The sequence below is a fragment of the Colobus angolensis genome, unplaced genomic scaffold, assembly GCF_000951035.1.
Source record: "Colobus angolensis palliatus isolate OR3802 unplaced genomic scaffold, Cang.pa_1.0 Scaffold118, whole genome shotgun sequence".
NCBI lineage: Eukaryota > Metazoa > Chordata > Mammalia > Primates > Cercopithecidae > Colobus > Colobus angolensis.
The window spans coordinates 7485981-7507529 of NW_012112919.1; the positions used below are offsets into that span (position 1 = coordinate 7485981).

Consider the following 21549-nt stretch of genomic DNA (forward strand, 5'->3'; position numbering starts at 1 on the left):
GTGGGAAACAGGCTATCAGCAGTATATATTCCATTTTTGTAAAAATGTTTTTACAAATGCATAAGAAAAAAATCATTTAAAAAGTGTTTCTGGGTGATGGGATTATTGGTGTTTTTCTTCTTTTCTGTCTTTCCTACTCTTTGCCCAACTAAATGTGGAATTTTTTTTTTCCGCCTCAGAGACAGGGTCTCACTCTGTCACCTAGGGTGGAGTGCAGTGATGCTGTCATAGCTTACTGCAGCCTTTAACTCCTAGGCTCAAGTGTTCCTCCTTCCTCATTCTCCCAAGTAACTGGGACCACAAGTGTGGGCCCCCATGCCTGGTTAGTTTTTGTTTGGAGGGGGAGGGTGGGTAGACATAGGGTCTTGCTGTATTGCCCAGGATGGTGTCTTCAACGCTGGGACTCAAGCAATCCTTCAAGCCTCCCAAAGTTTTGGAATTACTGACCACTGCACCTGGCCAAATGTGGATTGTTTATGTAGAGAACCTTACATTTTTAAAAGTGCATAGGCAGTAGGTTGCAGTTACACCACACTTTCCAGAGCATCACTTCCTGAAGCCCTGCTCTGGTTGGCCCTCTACCTCTCCAGCCCCACCTCTTGAGGCAGCAGGCTACAGAGCCAGCACTGACCTCTGCAATGCCAACCAAGCCTGTATTGCTCTATGTCAGCCTTATCTCAGACCTTGGTTTATAAATAAAGACAAGATTTAGTCTTGTAAGAAGTCTTGCTGGGTGCAGTGGCTCACACTTGTAATCTCAGCAGTTTGGGATGCCAAGGTGGGTGGATCATGAGGTCAGGAGATCAAGACCATCCTGGCTAACATGGTGAAACCCTGTCTCTACTTAAAAAAAAATTATATAGGCATGGTGGTAGGCGCCTATAGTCGCAGCTACTCAGGAGGCTGAGGCAGGAGAATTGCTTGAACCCAGGAGGTGGAAGTTGCAGTGAGCCGAGACCACGCCACTGCACTGCAGCGTGGGTGACAGAGCGAGACTCTGTTTCAAGGAAAAAACAAACAGAAGTCTTAGTTTGCTTGGGTGAGTGTTAGACATTAACTATATGTTGTTTATCTTGCTTTCACCCTAATTATGACAGTTTATCTGTATGGATCAAGCCAGATGTAGTCCCTGAGCAAATAGGCTGTGTTGTTTGGTTTTCCTCTTTCTATCTGAGGACCAGGCCATACAGGGAACTGGCTTCATCTTGTCTCCATGCTGTCACTTGTTGCTTTGAGGGTCAACTTGACTTTTCATCTGATTTGCACTTAAGAAATTAACTGTATAGGTGTAAGCGTTATTGGACTTCCTCTTTGCCATCTGCTGGATCTGTGTTTCCTTTATTTTTCTGAGTTCCCTTTGCCTTTCTGATTTAGAGTAGTCTGGGAAATGCATTCCATCGCCTTAACTTTTATTTCTCTTGATGATGATTCATTTCAGGAAGAGGAAGATAAGAAATCTAGGAGGAAAGCTGGTCATCAGTTTGGAGTTACATGGCGGTATGTCACACGTAATTAGAACCTTGAATTACAGTGTCTTACACTACATGGAATATGCCCCATCACCCCGTGAAGATGTTTTCTTGTGATGTTCTTAAATAATTGATTTTTATTGTGCAATATAAATTTCACTATTTGTATTCCTATACATTTTAGACCATTTTTCAGTAGGGTCTTTGTCCATTCAGCAACACAAGAATCTGTTGAGAGGTTGACCCTTTTTTTTTTCCCCTCATCTGTTTAACTCAGCATAACTTTCATATGGTATGGTTCCTTTGGTAGTTTCATTAACAGTGCTACCTTGGAATATATACCTCTAATTCTGAAAGATTTAATACTTTTGTTTACTAAAAGTATCATAGACACTAGAGTGTACTGCTAAATTAAGACCACTGACCAACATGTAGACGTACACAGCAGTTTAAATGAAAGGTGTAATAATTATGTTGGAGAATTTAAGTTAGCTGGGTGTCTAAAAGGAGGATATTTCATGTAAATGTCTGGAAAGGGAAAGCTACCATGATTATCTAAAATCGTTATTGAAGTGATGAATTTGATAAGATGAAAGGTTAAATTCCTTGGGGTAGGCTGGACACGGTGCCTCACGCCTGTAATCCTGGCATCGTGGGAGGGCGAGGTGAGTGGATCACTTGAGGTCAGGAGTTTTGAGACCAGCCTGACCAACATGGTGAAACCCCATCTCTACTAAAAATACAACAATTAGTTAGGGGTGGTGGCATGTGCCTGTAATTCCAGCTACTCCTGAGGTGGAGGCGGGAGAATCACTTAAACCCGGGATGCCGAGGTTATGGAATGGGAGAAGAGATAAAAGTACATATGCTGGAATAAGACCAGAAGGATCCTCCAAAAGAAACCATTTTGCCTCTGGGAAGTAGCAGCTGAAGATTGAAGAAGGATGAGGCAACTTTACTAAGGACCTTGTCATACAGTTGCTTCTTGTTTTTAATGCATAGATATTTATATACTTGTTTATAAACTTTTCATTTTCAATTATAATTCTGCCACTTAAGCCCTGACAACACAGCCCCGACAACACATTGAGATTGTTAAGTCTTGATTTTCCCCATTTTCAAAATGATAATAACCGTAACGCCCTGTAAGAATTGAGATAATGCATGTAAAGTACTTGGCACATTGCCTGGAACATAATAAACCGTCAGTAAATGGTGGTATCTCTGATTGGTATTTCCTGTTGCCCGGGTTCACATTTATTCTCTTGTGTCTAGAGCAAAAAACAATGCTGAGAGAATCTTTTCTCTAATGCCAGAGAAAAATGCACATTCCTATTGCACAATGATCCGAGGAATGGTGAAGGTACATTTGTTTTATTTATTTTTATCTTTAATTTCCACCAATCAGGGTGTTTCAGCCTCAGAACCACTAACATTTTGGGTCAGATAATTTGTTGTGGGGTCTGTCCTGTGCATTGTAGGATGTTAGTAGCTCTCTGGGTTCTACCCACTGGATGTGAGTAGTACACTCCTCCCCCACTTTCAGTTGTGACAAATAATAATTTGTTCAGGCATTACCAGTAGATAGAAAACCACTGCACTAGAGTATGAGCTTCATGAGAACAGGAGCCTTTTGAGCCTGAGCTATGTTACCAAACTCTAAGACAGAAATGTGCAAGGACTTCTTAAGTAAATGAATTTGATGATGCTTAATTTTTCCTTTTCCTTTTCCAGCACCGAGCTTATGAGCAGGCGTTAAACTTGTACACTGAGTTACTAAACAACAGACTCCATGGTGAGTTTGAGAACTCCCCTCCATCCCTTTCTCCATTTCCTTCTTTCTCTTAATTGTCTGTGTGAAGGCTTTGGATCTTGCCTCAGTCATTGGCCTATACTTTGTCTTTTCCTGAGGCATAGTTGATTGAAGCAAGAGTAGAGATCCAGAAAGGAGAGTGGTTTTCCAGTTTTGTGGGCATGTGATTAGCCAAGGGACACATAGGAATGACTGCTTTGCCTTAAACTCAGCCATTTAGGGATTCATCTTCAACCCCAAATTTTATCATTTTATTATTTTACAGCTGATGTGTACACATTTAATGCAGTGATTGAAGCAACAGTATTCGTGATACATGAGAAATTTGAGGCAAAATGGAGTGATATACTGGTAAGGAGGAATCCTCAGTTTATTTTTTAATAGGGCTTAAATACTCTTTGCCAGAAATAGATGGGCTGGCCAGATATGGAGGCTCAAACCTGTGATACCAGCACTTTGGGAGGCCGAGGCGGGCAGATCACCTGAGGCCAGGAGTTCGAGACCAGCCTGGCCAACATGGTGAAACCTGTCTCTACTAAAAGTACAAACAAAGCCGGGCATGGTGGTGCACACCTGTAATCCCAGCTACTTGGGAGGCTGCGGCAAGAGAATCGATTGAACCCGGGAGGCAGAGGTTGCTGTGAGCAGAGATTGTGCCACTGCACTCCAGCTTTGGCAACAGAGCAAGACTCCTTCTCAAAAAAAGAAAGAAAGAAAGAAAAAGAAGTATATGGGCTGGAGATAGCATTTATGAGCATGTGCGTGGCAGTCACTGTGTAGCAGTTAACTATTCACTACCCTTTCCGCAGCCCTGGAACTCAGCTGTGTCTGCCACATGAGAAGAAAAAGTTACTTGACCCAGCGTATACAGCTAGAATTCTGGACCATTTTATTCATTTATTTTTCATAATAGTTTTTCTGTTACAAAGTAATGTATATTTGCTGTCAAATTCCTATCAGGTGTAAGTTCAAAAAGTTGAAATCACTGGATTGATTCTTGCCTAGTAACTTAAGAACAGAAACGGCTGGGCACGGTGGCTCATGCCTGTAATCCCAGCACTTTGAGGCTGAGGCGAGTGGATTACCTGAGGTCAGGAGTTTGTGACCAGCCTGACTAACATGGTGAAACCCCGTCTCTACTAAAAATACAAAAATTAGCCAGCCGTAGTGGCGCACGCCTGTAGTCCCAGCTACTCAGGAGGCTGAGGCAGGAGAATCGCCTCAACTCAAGATTGCGCCCCTGCACTCCAGCCAGGGCAACAAGAGCGAAACTCCGTCTCAAAAAAAAAAAAAAACCAAAAAACAAAAAAAAACACTTTTTACATCATACTGGTCTATTACTTTTGAGTCTTTTCTTGGAAAACTCTCCTTGGTAGAAGACTGAAGACAGTTGACCACCTCGATCAAATGGGGTGGGTGTTTGAATTAGCAGGCTTCTTTAAAAGGCAGAATCATGGAACCTGCTAATTAGTAAACAGTTCTTAAAATAGGGATATAGTTACTAACCTGCTTTAAACATAAGCAAGAAAGCTAAATTCTTTATTTTGTATGAAACATAGATCATTGGACAGATTACCCAGGCATGAAAGATACTTGTTTTTTATTCAACTAGGAGCTGCTAAGACACATGGTTGCACAGAACGTGAAACCAAATCTGCAGACTTTTAATACCATTCTGAAATGTCTCCGAAGATTTCATGTGATTGCAAGATTGCCAGCCTTACAGATTTTACGTGAAATGAAAGCCATTGGAATAGGTGAGGATGCGCCCTTGAGTCCTCTGAAGACAGAGACTGTGCCAGCCAGAGGTTTCAGGGCAACATAAGCAAAGACCTTTAAATTCTTCTGCTTACATAATATGCTGGAAATTTTGTTTCCACGCTTGGCACATTAAATTAAATGTACTATACTTATAGTGGGAGTGTCTTTATCATCTTAGTGTTCATTAGTATTTTAGGTACTTTGTTTATGGTTCTGTTGAATCTGAGGAGAAGTGATTGCTTTGAGTTAGCTAGTTTTAAATTCATGATATTTTTCCAGCATAATTAGGTATCTGAACCTAAGTGTGTGCTAGTATATTGTATATTTTTCATTAGTTACTTTATTGAAAGTTGCTTTGGGAATCAATTCACTTCAATATATTTGACTGTTCTTAGTGAAGAATGTGACTAATAAGTATTTGGACTTTCAAAAAGTGATTAAGTCTTTATGATAGTTTTTCACCTTTACATTAATGAGTTGGAAAATATCTTTGTTCAAAGGAACAGAAATGCATCTTTTGCTTAAATATTAACATTAATATGTTTTAAATTCAGTGTGTCTCAGTAAACTATATTTTGGATTGCTGTGTGTTTACCTCATTGTTTGTTTTTTCTATCCACCTGGTAATTTAAGAACCCTCGCTTGCAACATATCACCATATTATTCAGCTGTTTTATCAACCTGGTATGTATGGCCTTAAATTGTGTTAATTTATATAGAAAATTGACCAGCTTTCTTGAATTTATGTGATTAATTGTTGCAGGTTATCGTCTCTGCATATGAATTAAGAAAAGATAATTTGTAAATTAACCTGTACAGCCTGAGCAGAAAGTTGTGGCTTTTTTTTTTTAGAGATAGGATCTTGCTTATTGCAGCCTTGAACTCCTGGGCTTAAGCAGTCTTCCCTCCTTAGCCTCCTGAGTAGTTGGGATTACAGATGCCTACCAGCATGCCCAGCTGATTTTTTTTATTGGACAGTGTCTTACTACCTAAAATTATTCTTGAGGTTAGCAATCTTGTTTATGGTATGAAACTCGAGCTGGAGGGGAGAGGGTTATGGAATGTACTGTCAGTGATGTTGTACAAACGGGAATGGTTAGAATGTATTTTGGCTGAAGTCCCTTTTGTTCTCTGGAGCTATGCTATTTAATACCGTAGCCACTAGCCACATGTGGCCAATTAATTAAAATTAAGTAAAATAATAAATTACTTTGTCACGTTAGTGCTCAGTAGCCATGTGTCTAGTGGCTACCATGTTCAGTGATGCAGGTTCAGAACATTTCCATCTTTGCCAAAAGTTTGTGGACGTTGCTGCTTCAGAGGAAAGGTAAACTTATTGTGCAGCCTTTTGGGAGGACTTCAAGGTTCCATTTTTAGGTCAGTTCCAGTTGTCCACTTTTAGGTCAGTTCCAGTGGGAGCTCTGCTCTGTAGATGGACTTTGGAGAGAGACACACCTCAACTGAGATGTCGGCTCTATCATTTATTTACCAGCTATATCAAAGTGACTGGATACCTACCTGAGGAATAGCAGCAGGGTGTGGTGGTTAAATGAGTTCCACACCGTGTCTGCTACTGTGTTTGGAAGGCACATATGAGTCACTCGGAATCTTTTGGTTCTTATCCATTTATCCCCAACCTAAGAAATAACCCTTGAGTTCAGAATTGACAGTTCTAGTCATTCTTTCTTGTGATAGACTATAAAAATTACAGAAGAGAACTTGAATCCCTCTGGTTTGGAGGATTAATTTTGTAAAATCCATATCCTCACCTGTATAGGCAAATTTTATCTTTAGGAAAAGGAACCAAACAGTTAATTGACTATACCTTGGAAACAGATAAAGTTTCCATAATTGTGTCTCCTAAAATTTTACTCAACCTTGGTGAGATTGTGATGGAGCTAGTATTTCTGACCCCAAAGTATATTCCTTTCCTCTGTAACTCTCATCACTGGTTCAATTGCTAATCAAAGTCAGATGTACTTACATTTCCTAAGTAACAGCCAGGACTGGGGGATGGGGAATCTGGGGGAGCTGTGTTGGTTTGTCTTATGTATATAAATTGCCTGTCTGCAATAATAATTTTGGCTTAACGCCTGTAATCCCAGCAATTTAGGAAGCCGAGACAGGAGGATTGCTTGAGCCCAGGAGTTTGAAACCAACCTGGACAACATAGAGAGACCTCCATGTCTACTAAACATGAAAAAAGTAGCTGGACATGGTGGCGCACCCCTGTAGTCCCAGCTACTCAGGAGTGTGAGGCAGGAGGATTGCTTGTGGCCAGGAGGTGGAAACTGTAGTAAGCTGCGTTTGTCCCACTGCACTCCAGCCTAGGTGACAGAGCAAGACCCTGTCTCAATAATAATAATTTCTAGGAATTTACCCAAAAGAGAAAGCCTAAATTAACCAAGAAACAATACATTGAAAAGAGAATGTTATGTAACTGATAAAATTAAGAATGTTAGCAAAGGGAAACATGCTTGAGCAAATTGTGGAACTATCTGTACTGTCATTACAACTCTGCTACCATGAACACACAGAACAGGTAGGGAACAGAGTGTAGAGAAATATTTGACTGTGAATATTGCAGATGATTTTCTGACCTATTAGTGCTCAGCTCACGTTATTTTTAAGAACTGCCCTGTCCATTCTAGTTTACTTTTTCTTGACCTCATTCTGATTATATTTAAAGGGAACACAAATGATTACTAGCAAAAGATATTTTTGGTTGGGCGCAGTGGCTCGTGCCTGTAGTCCCAGCACTTTGGGAGGCTGAGGCGGGCAGATCATGAGGTCAGGAGTTCAAGACCAGCCCGACCAACATGGGGAAACCCCCGTCTCTACTAAAATTACAAAAAATTAGCCAGGCATGGTGGCGGAGGCCTGTAGTCCCAGCTGCTCGGGAGGCTGAGGCAGGAGACTCGGTTGAACCCGGGAAGCGGAGGTTGCAGTGAGCTGAGATTGTGCCATTGCACTCCAGCCAGGGCAACAGTGCATCACTCCATCTCAAAAAAAAAAAAGTTTTTCTAAGTACGCTGGTTTGGTGAGGGAGTGTGTGTTACTGTCTGCCTCCTACACCAGTAAGTCAGGCTTCATGTGAAGAGCCTAAAGAACGGGGAAAGTCTCAGTGGAGCACATGAATAGAAACCTGTGATTATTCCAGATTTTACAGAGAATTGCTCTCTGCAGGGTGTAGTGGTTCCTTTAGCAAGCATTGGCCTCCACCCAGCTCTATGTGAGGACTTAGGCTGGAGGTGAAGGAAGGAGAAATGTGTCCCTTTGTACTAGGTACTGTGAGGTTGGTGGTGGTAAAGGAAGTGGATTAAACACATTTGCTTTCTTGTTCTGCAGGAAACCCTTCAAATAGATCATCCTTCATCATTTATGATATAATGAATGAATTAATGGGAAAGAGATTTTCTCCAAAGGACCCGGATGATGGTATGTACAGAAATCACTTGTGTTTTCCTCCTCTAAAGACAGAGGGCCGGTTTCCCTGAGTGCCAGTTAGAGGCCTCGTCATCCCTATATAGCTTAGTAGTATTTTTTTTCCTATTTTTTAAATAAATTTGAGTACATAGTAGGTGTATATAGCTTAGTAATATTTGCCATGATCTTTCTGAGAAAGCCAAAATGTCTGTGGCACGTTCCTGCCTCTCTTAAGTTTTTACGTTCGTAGCTTTATTTTACATGTTACCAGTTTTGTTGGCAGGATTTTTGTTAATGTTACTGACTTGAAAATTTCTCCATTGTAACCAAAGCTCTTGTGAACTTTGATTTTCAGATAAGTTTTTTCAGTCAGCCATGAGTGTAGTAAGTATCATTTCTTTATTAATTCACTATCCATTTCCTAAATTTATCTGTAGCTGGAGGGTTCTCCCTGATTCTTTTCACTTTCTAACTCTTCAGTCATGTCTTTGCTTCTGTTTTTTCTTCTTTCTCTAAAATCTATAATTTTTTTTTTCTCTTAGAGATAGAGGTTCACTGTGTCACCCACGCTGGAGTGCAGTGGCTCACCACAACCTCTGCCTCCTGGGTTCAAGCGATTCTCCTGCCTCAGCCTCTTGAATAGCTGGGACTGCAGGTGTGCGCCACCACGCCTGGCTAATTTTTGTATTTTTTTTTTTTGGTAGAGATAGAATTTCACCATGTTAACCAGGCTGGTCTTGAACTCCTGACTACCTCCCAAAGTGCTGGCGTGAGCCAACGCACCTGGCCTGAAATCTGTACTTTTCAATCACATACTATCCCTACCCTTTGTTTTTTGTTTACGTTGATGTTTTTCATGCCCTCGAACAGATAATCTTCCGTAATATTTCAGATTTGCCTATTAGTAAAATTGATAATGGTTTTTATTTTATTTTATTTAATCATGCTTATCATAGGAAACATTTCAAGCAGTTTTAAGATGAACCCTGTTCCCTAAGGGTAATTTAATTGCTTTACTATTAGATTGGTGCAAAAGTAATTGTGGCTTTTGCCATTACTTTCAGTGGCAAAAACCGCAATTATAAAAGCCGCTACTTTCAATGGCAAAAACCACAATTACTTTTGCACCAACCTAATATTTAGTGTGGATCCTACCAAGGTATTTACTCTGGGTACTTAAGCGTATGTATATCCAGGCGTACTTTCAGGGTGTTTTATTTATTGACAGCAATCAGTATTTCATAGTAAGAACTATAACTTAACTTTCCTGTGGGTAGATTTTAGAATTACTTCATGGAGATTTTTACTAGTCTAGACTCTGCACTGCAGGTGTCTTTTGTGCGCTTGACCAGATGTTGTTACGGGATTAATTTCTAACAGTATAATTGCTAAATTAAAATAATATTGTAATAAATTTCACAGGACTTGGGATTTGTCTCCCCCCATTTGTTGTAACTTATTTGCTGTCAACATTAAGTATTTTCACAAGACGCTCTACTGTTTTTATTCATTTGTGAACCACGTGGCTGACAGGGTATCAGAGTGATACTTACTACTTGCAAATTTTCAGTGCTCATCTCTCAGAGATCTAGAACTTGCCTACCAAATACATGACCTTTTAAATACTGGAGACAACCGGAAATTCATTGGACTTGATCATCAGCGTAATTTCTATTAGTAAGTGTGTTGGAAATGTATCCTTTTGCATGAGTTACCATATTCTGCAAGTGGGAGGCTGTTGATGTCCCTTCATACCTCACCTCTGGTTTCAGGCAGCATGCCAGTGATCTAATAGGACATGTTAATTGAGCACTTAGGAATTAAAGCAGTAGTAAAACTGCCAGATTTGAAAGACTGTACTAGTTTGTGTCCTTTGAGTTTGTTTTTTTTTTTGGCAACACATTAAAATCCACATATCTTTTTCCTCTACCCCCTCTCATTTTACATTCTCAAATTGTCATAGCAGCGTGAGCCCTGAAGTTTTCCTCTCATCTCCCTTGCTTTTGTATTCAAAGATCAAGATACCGGAACCCAGAGATATTCCCTGAATGGGTTTGCTTTTAGGCAGATAAGAACATGAATTTAAGAAGGCAGCATGTTAACAGATGTGTGAGAATCGTGTTCTGTGTATCCAAATCCTTGTTTCACATTGAATGTTTCTAAAATGAATTTGAAGTTCAGTATCTGTTAACCATGACCTAAGAGTAGACAGAGGAAACAGTTAGAAATGACCCGGTGAGGGTAAGGTGTTTAGCTGGGAAGTCAGCGTATACTGGCAGCTCTTAAACCAAGTATTGGCTCGTTTAACTTGAAACTGTAAGTATTTTGAAATTCTTTGTAACATATAATATGCTGTAATTTCACTCATTATTTCCCCTGTTGTTAGACATAGGGACTTTAGACTAAACGTACTTTTTGCCTTCATCACAGTTCCAAGTTCTTCGATTTGATTTGTCTAATGGAACAAATTGATGTCACCTTGAAGTGGTATGAGGACCTGATACCTTCAGTAAGATGGTTCATTACTTGTTATTTATCATTCTAGATGAATTGGGTTTCTGTAGATTAATGCTTTAAAAATGTGTTTCTCTTAATCAGGTCTGCTTTCCCCACCCCCAAACATTGATACGTCTTCTCCAAGCACTGGATGTGGCCAATCGGCTAGAAATGATTCCTCAAATTTGGAAAGGTCCGTTTTACTTTGTATGTGCCCAGGTGCATGTCACCTCAGTATCTTCTATTTTGATAATGAATGTGCTAACATTACTGTTAGGGGATGAAAACTTCCATTTTGACTGAACTGAATGTGTTAGTTGAGATCTACTTCAAGGTCACGTGTTCATGTTGCATGTTGACTATCAGGAGAAAAATTTGTTGAAAATGACTTAAGTCAGTACCTTAGTGACATAGGAATGAGCTGAGTTTTGTGCACCTGTTGTGTGATATGACCCAGAGAAAGTAAGTGCTGATGACGTGGCAGACCCTAAAAATGATTGAAGGCCTTGGATCCGAGAGCCTGTGCAATTCCTCTGTGCCAGTATGGCCTCACTTTGCTAACCAGTCAGTGATGATTATGATTCCAAGTAATAGCCATGAGCGTCACGCATCACAGGTGTGCGTACTGGTCTGTCTTATGTGTATAACTTGGCTGCAGAATGAAATAGATACTCTGTATCGTCCACTAGGTGACTACTGTATTATAAGTAAGTAGACTCTAGTCCTGCCCTCCTGCTTGACAAGACTGCTCTAATGAGTAATAAAAGTATATCAAAAATTCCCAAGTGCTATAAAACAATGTCTTACCACGTGGAGCTGGTGGCCGCTCCCATGTAGTGCACATGCTGTGATGAACACTTCACTGGAACAAGGCCCAGGCATTGGCTTTTACATTTGTTCCACCTTGAATCCTGGTGGGTTTCTGGAATCCTGGGATAAGCCTAGAATAAATAACAGCAACTTATTTTTACCCAGCAAAAAATAGGTTGACAGTGAACAAGAGAGTGTTGGTTTTACATAACAATGATCACTGCTTGTTCCTTTCTTGTCTCAAGATAGTAAAGAATATGGTTTCACTTTCCGCAACGACCTGAGAGAAGAGATCCTGACGCTCATGGCAAGGGACAAACACCCACCAGAGGTAGGCCTGAAACTCACCAGCCAGTATATCCTCCCATACTGAGGTCTTCTTAAGGCTAGCTTCTCCAGTTTCATCTGCCATTTTGGAGAGTTCTGCCACCCAAACCCATATTTGAGTGATGATACATCTGAACATATCTTGCCTTTAGCAGAAATCTGTCCTTAAAAACCCTCTTTCCTGTAGTCCAAAGCAAGCAACATGAAATTAGCCTCTGTCTTCAGCTTGCTTTTTGAAAAATCTCCATCTACAAAGGAAATGCATAGCTGAATTTGAAAGTTGTGGCTAATCAAAATACTTAGGACAGGGTCCTTTTTTAATTACTCGTGTGCTATACACATAATATATTCAAATGGTAAAATGCATTTCTCAGAATTTAAGGATCCTGTAATTCTGAACTGAAATTCTCACGAAATCAGGCAGTTCTGCTGACTCCTAAAGCTTCTCAGCTTCAGGTGGCATTTGCTGACTGTGCTGCTGATATCAAATCTACATATGAAAGCCAACCCATCAGACAGACTGCTCAGGATTGGTCAGCCATCTCTCTCAACTGTATAGCTGTCCTCTTTTTAAGGGCTGGGAGAACTCAGGAAGCCTGGTGAGTACAGTACCACAAGTATACACTTTAGAAGCTTTTGTATTTGGATCTAAAACATTGACCCACGCTGGTAGAAGTTCTCTCATTTGGCCATATAACAGCTATTTGATTGGGGAACTTGCAAATACCAACTAAAAAGGAAACTTTTGGAAGAAGACAATATGCATGATGTATTTGAGATAAGGCATGGTTCTCTCAAACCATAGGCTGAGAATTAATTGTCTTTCCCTTTCTACTTTCTGTGTCTATGGACAAGTAAGTCACTTAACCCCATTACTCCACTTAAATGGACTAAAGATGAAAGAAACATGATCAAGGAAACATAGTTTTGAAAATGTTTTGGTCATTTGGGTTATTGAAGTATTTTTGGATGCTTCTCCCATCCCGCTCTCCAGCTTAAAATGTGGGCTGTGTACTTAGACTTCTGGAAGCTGGCATTTATACACATTAACTAAACTTGGCCTTGACCACAACCCATCCTTGGTTGGTGCCACTGTGTTCTGGTTATGTTTTTATCAGCACTTCATTCACATACTAATTTTTGTGTTTGTGAATGGGAACCTTAGGCATATTCATGTTTCCAAAAATGAACAAAAGGATCTTTTGTAGGGATAGTGACAGGTGGTTTTCCTGTGTTTCGTTTTGTATATAAATGTGTGTTCTAAGAGTCATGAGTGGGAGGTGCTTGTGCATGGCTCCTTGTACAAGAAAGTAACTGTATTTGAACATCCGATTGCCAGTCAGCTATCTCCAGGAAAAGATGAAGGCTTGTCTTTGAGGTGCGGCTCACACACGCCCCTCTAGCAACTATGCTGCTAGTGACAGAGACGTATGACATTGGCATTTGGTTGTTAGCTCAGGCAGTTTGGCACACACTTGATACGACCAGGCTGTGATGATTGGCGCAGGGGTACGGACCTCAGCTGAGTCATGGGAGCTGAATGTATGTGTTTCTCTTGTCCTGCGTGTGGCAGGCTAATGGGGAGCACTTACATGAGACTGTTGCCTCAATCTGAGCCTGCTCTTCATAACAGAATTCTAAGACAGACTGAACCCCTGCCGTATTTGAAGAGAGGGAAACAGCATTGTCCCATTCCATGCCTCTTTTCCAGCTGTGCACAGGATGGATTCCCTCCCTAGGACAGTGGTGATCCTCTACAAGAGGACAAATACACTTGGAGTATCCCTTTTCCAAAATGCGTGAGACCAGAAGTGTATGGGGTTTTAGATTTTGGAGCATTTTTGGATTAGGAATATTCAACCTGTACCAGCAAATCTTGACATTGGCAGCGTATCAGATTTACCTGTGAAAATTGCAGTCTAGATTCGTTTGGGGAGTTTAAGCACCTGTGGTGATTCTCATGTACATGCAGGGCTGGGAGCTAGTAGAGCCCACAGATGTGTGTCTTTGGGAGTTTACAGTGTAGTTAAGAAAAGGGCATTTAGTCTCTGATTACAGAGGGATGACAGCTATAGTATCTGATTGCCTTGTTTTTCTAATAGTATTCATAATCTTTTTCCTATCTTGAGCAGGAAAATGTTGGGACTTTTCAGGAAGCATAATAAGATCCCGAGGTAAGTTGAAATCAACCAGCTCTCTTTGAGTACGGCCTAGAAGTAGCCACATTTGGAATTTCTTCACCAGCCTTAGCCACCACATTTGGGCACTCTTCTTTTAGGCAAGCATACCGTCAACTCCCTACTATCCAGGGCGTCCTGAGGCAAGCAGTTTTTTATCTGTGCTCATGGATCACCATGAGCTACACAGAATAGATCATCATGAAGTCATATTGAATGAATGTTGATAATCCCTTTGGCCCTTTAGACTTTCCACCCTCACTGGAAACAAAATAAATGTTAGATTTCATCTAATTTTGTCTCCAGAAGTACTGTTGGGAATTCTGTTACTGAACTTACACTGGATCTTGCCTAGAAATGTTTTACTAAAGAGGCTGGAGAAAGTTCACACTTTGCCTTTCTTTTACAGAAATGAGTTGCTGAATGAGTTTATGGACCATGCAAAAGCATCTAACAGCCCTTCCCAGGCCATTGAAGTAGTAGAGCTGGCAAGTGCCTTCAGCTTACCTAGTTGTGAGGGCCTCACCCAGAGAGTAATGACTGATTTTGCAATCAACCAGCAACAAAAGTAAGTGGGTCACCACGAAGGAAAGTTTGTAAAATGGTGCAGACCTTTCGTCCATCTGCCCATTCAAAATGTTCATAGCTTTCTATCCCCTGTATTTCCTTGCAGAAGGTCAGAATGTAGTAATTTAATGATGATTTCATTTGTCATGCAAGTCAGGAAGGCCTATAGATGTGACTGTTAGAATCTTTTTGTTCCTAATATACTTTAATGCAGCTGCAGGGTCCCTTTTTCTGCTTTCAAAACTGATAGGCTATGGGTGAGTGTCAGAGACACCAAGAACCCCAGCACCCAATTGAATTGCAGTGTAATCTTCCATTTTCTTTTCTTAACAGGGAAGCCCTAGGTAACCTAACTGCACTGACCAGTGACAGTGATACTGACAGCAGCAGTGACAGCGACAGTGACACCAGTGAAGGCAAATGAAAGTGGAGATTCAGGAGCAGCAATGGCCTCACCATAGCTGCTGGAATCACACCTGAGAACTAAGATATGCTAATATTTAACACTGTTACAAAGAAGACAAGATAAAGATTTGGTGAATTTGTTACTGTGAGGCACAGTCAGTATACAGCCGACTTATGTAGATTTAAGCTCCTAATTTGCTACTTAATAACCATCTATTAATGCACTGTTAAAGGTTTAGCATTTAAGTAGCAACATTGCGGTTTTCAGACACATGGTGAGGTCCATGGCTCTTGTCATCAGGATAAGCCTGCACACCTACAGTGTCAGTGAGCTGACCTCATGCTGCTGTCCTCGTGCGATTGGCATCTCCCTGCTGCTGGACTTCTGCCTTTGTTGGCCTGATGTGCTCCTGTGAGGCTGGTCCTTCATCTTAGAAAGGTGTTCATGCAGTTCTATCACAGTTGGGGTTGGGTCAATAGTTTCCCAATTTCAGGATATTTTGATGTCAGAAATAAGCCTCTTAGGAATGACTAAAAAAGATAATGGCAGTTTAGGCTGCACAACTGGTAAAATGACTGTAAATAAATGTTGTAATTAATGTACACGTTTGCATTTCTGTTAATGTAGCCATTGCCATAGTTTTCTAACTTGAACAGCCATGTATGTTTCATGTCTCCCTTTCTTTTTGTCTATAGCTGGTACCTATTTTAGTGGTTGAAATGAGAGCTAGTGATGACAGAAGGATGTGGAATGTATTCTTGACATCATTGTGTTATTGCTGGTAATCAAGCTGGTAACGACTACTTCTAGCAGCTCTTACCACTGTGACTTAAATGGTCCTGGAAGGCAGTAAGTGGAGGTTTGCAGCATTCCTGCCTTCATGAGGGCTTCCCCCACCAGCCACTTTGCACATACCTGGCTTGCAGATTTACTTAGGTAGCCCGTGAGTTGTCCACATGAGCAGCTTCATCTTTACCTTGCCAGAGTTGACAATTATGGGATGTTCTAGTCTACTAATACTTGTGTTCCCATCTGTCTGCCATCCTCTGAAGGCCAGGACCCAGTCACACATCCTTAGAAACCAAAGTATGGTTTGTGCTTTCTCTTAGGATGTCAGGTCTTAAGGCATTTAATTGAAGGAATCCCCCCTAACCCCCGCAAAAAAAAAAGCTGATATAGTAACTAGCTACTTAAGCATCCATGGGTATTACTCTGTATCAAAGCAGATTTGTAGGACAGAGAGGAAATTAGCCTCCAGTCTTGGTTTACAGCTTCCAAGGAGAACCTGGTCACCTGAAAGGTTAACTCAGTCCCTTCCTGTCTGGTTCATCAGCACCTGCAGATGCCTGACTCTTGTTAGCCTTACTATTCGATACAGTCCTTAGATTCATGGTATGCGTTTCCCTATCCAGGCGCCAATTCTGAATCACCATGTTGCTCTGCAGCTAGAGTTGATAGGAGAAAATCCATCTGGGAAGATGGCCCATGAATTTGTAGTGGACTTTTCAAAATGAGTGATTTGTTAGCTTGGTACTTTTAAGTTTGTGGTACAGATACTCCAAACCCATACTCTGAGCAATTAACTGCCTTGAACTCAGAAAAATTAAGGCCTCACAGGGTAAGTCTCCATTCTCTGTAAATGCTTATTTTATCATAGTCTTTAGCCTCTATTATCAGTAAAATGTTTTCTTTGGGTGTGGTGACTCACACCTGTAATCAGCACTTTGGGAGGCAGAGGCAGGAGGATCACTTAGGTCCAGGAGTTTGAGACCAGCCTGGGCAACATAGTGAAACCCCATCTCTTAAAAAAAAAAAAAAAAAAAAGCCAGAGTGGCAGTATGCACCTGTGTCCCAGCTAATTGGGAGGGTGAGATGGGAGGATTGTTTGAGCCTAGGAGAGGGAGGTTGCAGTGAACCGTGATCGCACCAGTGCACTCCAGCCTGGGTAACAGAGCAAGCCCCTGTCTTAGAGAAACCAGAATTTTGGAAGAGCAAATAGGGCCAAGTGTGGTGGCTCATGCCTGTAATCCCAGCACTTCGGGTGCCAATGTGGATCGCCTGAGCCCAGGAGTTTGAGACCAGCCTGGGTAACAGTGAGACCCCCCCCTCCCTACAAAAGATTTTAACAATTAGTTGGGCGTAGTGGTGCATGCCTGTAATCCCAGCTCTCTGGAGACTGAGGTGGGGGGATTGTTTGAGCCTGGGAGGCTGAGGCTGTAGTAGCCATGATTGCACCACTGCATTCCAGCCTGGTTGACGGAGTGACCCTTGTCTCCAAGGAAAAAAAAGCAAATGGGATTAAGGACTCTCATGGAATGGGGAGGGGAAAGGGAGTCTTAATATATGTGGAATAAACTTGCTCAGTGTTGTTGCCACAGAGTTACATTACCAATGTGTAGAAGTCAGAAACGGGACTTCTAGTTTGGTTCAACCTTTGAGGATTTGAGGATTGTCTTAAAATTATAGCCATCAAAGTATTCAAGAGGTTGGATGGCACTCAAAGATACTACATATCTAGAATCAAACTCAAATCTAGCACCTAGGTCTTAGTAAATGCTTAATGAATGCCACCAACCCTGCAAAGTATTCATTCGTTGATTTTGAGACCTTAATCACGTTGCTACTACAAGTAGGGCATATGACCTCTTAAGAAACAACTTTGAGAAGTCCTTACGTAACCACAGTAAAGCAGACCCTCCCCTTTCAGCAACCTCAAAGCAAAAAAAAAACAAACAAAACCCCTAGTGAGCTGCTGTACAAACACTATGCCAGGCACTAGGCTTAGAGGAAAAGATGTCAGATTGTACTGTCACTGGCTATGTACCTATAGTCTCTAAGATAGGGTAGCCTTTGTCTTTCAAACTGCATTGCAATATAGATCTGTGCATAGATATATGCATTAAGTGTAGCAAATTGTGATGTAAATTTTTTACTGCTGGTCATGGTCAAAAAGTAAGATATGCTATGAAATTGAGTCACTAGGAGCATGGATGTATAAGGCAGGTTTTACAGAACCGTTTAGATTCAACATTAATGGTAGAGTGGCATTTTACTAAAAAAATCGGTGTATTTGGTTTGGGTGCTGTAAGGCAATTTGCTAGGACATGGGATAATCAGATTACACAAAATGTAGGCAGTGAACAAGTCTTCATCCTGGCCCAGAAAATAGCCTATTAAAAAATGCCGTCCGGGCCAGGCACAGTGGCTCATGCCTGTAATCCCAGCACTTCGGGAGGGTGAGGCTGGAGGATCGCCTGAGTTCAAGACCAGCCTGATCAACCTAGTGAGAACCCATCTCAAAAAAAAGAAAATGTCCAGCTGTGGACTTTCAGGATTCACTACTGCTGGGGATCAAGCCCAAGAACGTTTTTCAGAGCTCTGATTTAAGATGCTTGAAAAGTAAAGAGTGTCCGAGAGGAATAAAGGTCATGACAGAATTTACTCCCAGGACAATCTTAAGTTCTGCACAAGTACCCGTGGTGTCTGTTCCCACAACAATGGCCCCTTTACAAGCTCTTGCCTCACAACCCCTGCAGAAGCCCTTCAACAAAACTGATAGACTAGTGAAACCTACTCCTCACGTGGGTAAGAGTTGCAGTGGGCAAGTGACCCTCCTTTTTCCTGCCCTCATCCTTTGCTTCCTCAAGCTCCCCGCCAATCGCAGGGCCCATGGATACATCAATGGGAAGGAAGCCAGGGGAGAATAGACCTATAGTATAACAGGGGTGTGGTAATCACTGGATCTGATGAAGAGAATCTGCCTGACATTTAATAAGCCTTTTTATTTCCCTTCTGCGTTAAATCAAATGATCTGTTCTGCACTGAGCCAAGCAAGTTACTTTAAAACTGGTGGCACAACTCATTTGGGACTTGGAGACTGCTTTTATCCAGAACCTGTTAAGAGAGCAGGGGATTTAAATTAATACAAAGGAATACGAAGGTAGGGTGCCTTAAAGACTGTCTAAAATTAGGTGTTAGTTTGTTACATTATTAATTTTGAAATAGTAACATGAAAATGTTCAGTCAGGATGCATGAGTTTTAAAATGTTGAACACTGTCCTACATCAGTGAGGAGGGAGGCAAGATAATTTCAGACTAAAACAGATTGAGGATGAAACCAAGACAGAAGTGATGATTTGGCTTTTTATGATTTTTGCTGTGGCAGTAGCAGTCGCGTGACTTTTCACTTGCAGTATAAATGAAAGACTGAAGTGAAGCCGACCTGCCCTAATGGCTCAGGGCTATATCCACCTCCCAGATAACCCTGGCCCTTGGGACTCCATCTCCTTGAAGTAGCACCGAGAACCCAAGAAGAGGCTCCGCTGCTTTTTGCACATAGTTACATCTCAGGAAGATTTTTAAGCACGAGAAAGGAAAATAAAGGCCTGGCCAAGCAGGGTCCCCTTTTCAGTATCATCTTGGTTCCTACAATCAAGGAGGTGGGTGTGTTGGCTGGTAAAGGAACTACTAAGATTCAGAAGCCTGTAGTCTTCATTATTTTGGCTGGGCGCAGTGGCTCACACCTATAATCCCAGCACTTTGGGAGACTGGGGTGGGCAGATCATGAAGTCGGGAGTTCGAGACCAGCCTGGCCAACACAGTGAAACCCCATCTCTACTAAAAGCACAAAAAAATTAGCTGGGTGTGGTGGTGGGCAACTGTAATCCCAGCTGCTCGGGAGGCTGAGGCAGGAGAATCGCTTGAACCTGGGAGGCAGAGGTTGCAGTGAGCAGAGATTGTGCCACTGCACTCCAGCCCAGGTGACGGTACGAGACTCTGTCTCAAAAAATAATAATAAAAAATAAACCACTCAGTATTGCTTCTTTATTTCGTGGTTCCAAGATAAACTTAGACTTTCTTATAATCTATAATATTTTACATTATCTCATACAAGTAAAATAGAAATTATAAGCATTTCTAGTATGACAAATAGGGAAGTTTAGCTTTACAAGTAATGTATTTTGCAATTGTGTGCCATTCCAAAAGGGAAGACTGAATTTAGAAGTCCTATTATCTTCTAATAAAAACTTAGTATCCCCCAGGTAGGTGTGCACAGAGTGCCTCTGCCTTTGAGATTAAGGGCATTAATCTCGGGAAGGAATACAAAGCATGTGTTCCAATCAGAAACTAGATGTATTTTGCTGAATTAAATAAATCCACTTAGGAGGGAATACAAGGACTACTGACAACATTAACACAAGCCAAAGGTGGACCAATATATCCCCAAAGCAAAGGACAAGGCCAGTGCCATACAGACACTAGAATGTAGTTACCCAAATGCAAGGGCTGGCATACACCTACAGATGCAGAACCTGTCCCCTTTGTGATTGCAGATGTGTTGCTCAGAAAAAAGTGCCTCCTCAATTTCTTTGTGAACACACAATCCCCAACAAAAAGTTGTAACGCTGAAGAAAGTTGACAATAGTTTTATGTAAAGATGGTGGTCTTCATGGAGTAAAAGAATTTGTTAGTGCTTATGCAATATGACAATTGTACTAATCTTTAGAAAGGTGAACTGAGAAAGTTCTCTGGGTTTTACAGCAATCTACATCAAATACACAACAAAACCATTTAATCTCTTCTTTAAGATTTCAGGCTCCCCATCCCCACTTTGAAGGGATTCAGAGCCCGGGTACTAGAAGAACTGAGCTCCGTTACCAGTGTTTTAGAACTGGGAGCTGTGACCCATACAGGGCCGCTGAATTAACTTGTGGGCAGACCAACATTTTAATAAGTCACTAGAACGATATATCCCGAAGTACAGATACATTGGCACTTTGGCTTGTATATTACTCTTTTGAGACTGAGCAGCAGGAATCAATTCACCAAAACCTTCAAAGCCAAAAAGCAGGCTGTGGACTTCTGGTGACGCAATTCACAGCCTGGAAACTGTGTGTGCCAGAAGTTCCTACTTCTGCTGTTGTTGTTACTCCAGGAAATTTTCTGTACGTACAACAAACTAGAATTTTTTTTTTTTTTTTTGAGAGAGTTTTGCTCTTGTTGCCCAGGCTGGAGTGTGATGGTGCAATCTTGACTCACTGCAACCTCCACCTCCCGGGTTCAAGTGATTTTTCTGCCTCAGCCTCCCAAGTAGCTGGGATTACAACAGGCATGTGCCACCACACCCGGCTTAATTGTGTATTTTTAGTAGAGACGGGTTTCTCCATGTTGGTCAGGCTGATCTCGAACTCCCAACCTCAGGTGATCCACCCGCCTTAGCCTCCCAAAATGCTGGGATTACAGGTGTGAGCCACTGCACCCGGCCAGAAATGCACCTTTTGAAAACGGATAAGATAC

The 21549-nt window shown here is 41.5% G+C and overlaps 1 protein-coding gene across 1 annotated transcript in view; it reads left to right on the top strand.

Annotated features, from left to right (window-relative positions):
- The window catches only part of PTCD3 (pentatricopeptide repeat domain 3), a 31325-nt gene extending 15414 nt beyond the window's left edge, over window positions 1-15911 (top strand). The window contains exons 9-24 of the mRNA XM_011964171.1: window positions 1439-1497; window positions 2745-2832; window positions 3204-3264; window positions 3548-3633; window positions 4895-5039; window positions 5677-5727; window positions 8392-8481; window positions 8825-8853; window positions 10040-10146; window positions 10900-10978; window positions 11068-11158; window positions 12021-12106; window positions 12553-12701; window positions 14235-14276; window positions 14689-14847; window positions 15180-15911. Coding sequence (XP_011819561.1) covers window positions 1439-1497; window positions 2745-2832; window positions 3204-3264; window positions 3548-3633; window positions 4895-5039; window positions 5677-5727; window positions 8392-8481; window positions 8825-8853; window positions 10040-10146; window positions 10900-10978; window positions 11068-11158; window positions 12021-12106; window positions 12553-12701; window positions 14235-14276; window positions 14689-14847; window positions 15180-15270 — 1413 coding nt within the window. The 3' untranslated portion in view covers window positions 15271-15911. The remainder of the gene's footprint in view (window positions 1-1438; window positions 1498-2744; window positions 2833-3203; window positions 3265-3547; window positions 3634-4894; window positions 5040-5676; window positions 5728-8391; window positions 8482-8824; window positions 8854-10039; window positions 10147-10899; window positions 10979-11067; window positions 11159-12020; window positions 12107-12552; window positions 12702-14234; window positions 14277-14688; window positions 14848-15179) is intronic.
- The last annotated feature ends 5638 nt before the right edge of the window (window positions 15912-21549 follow it).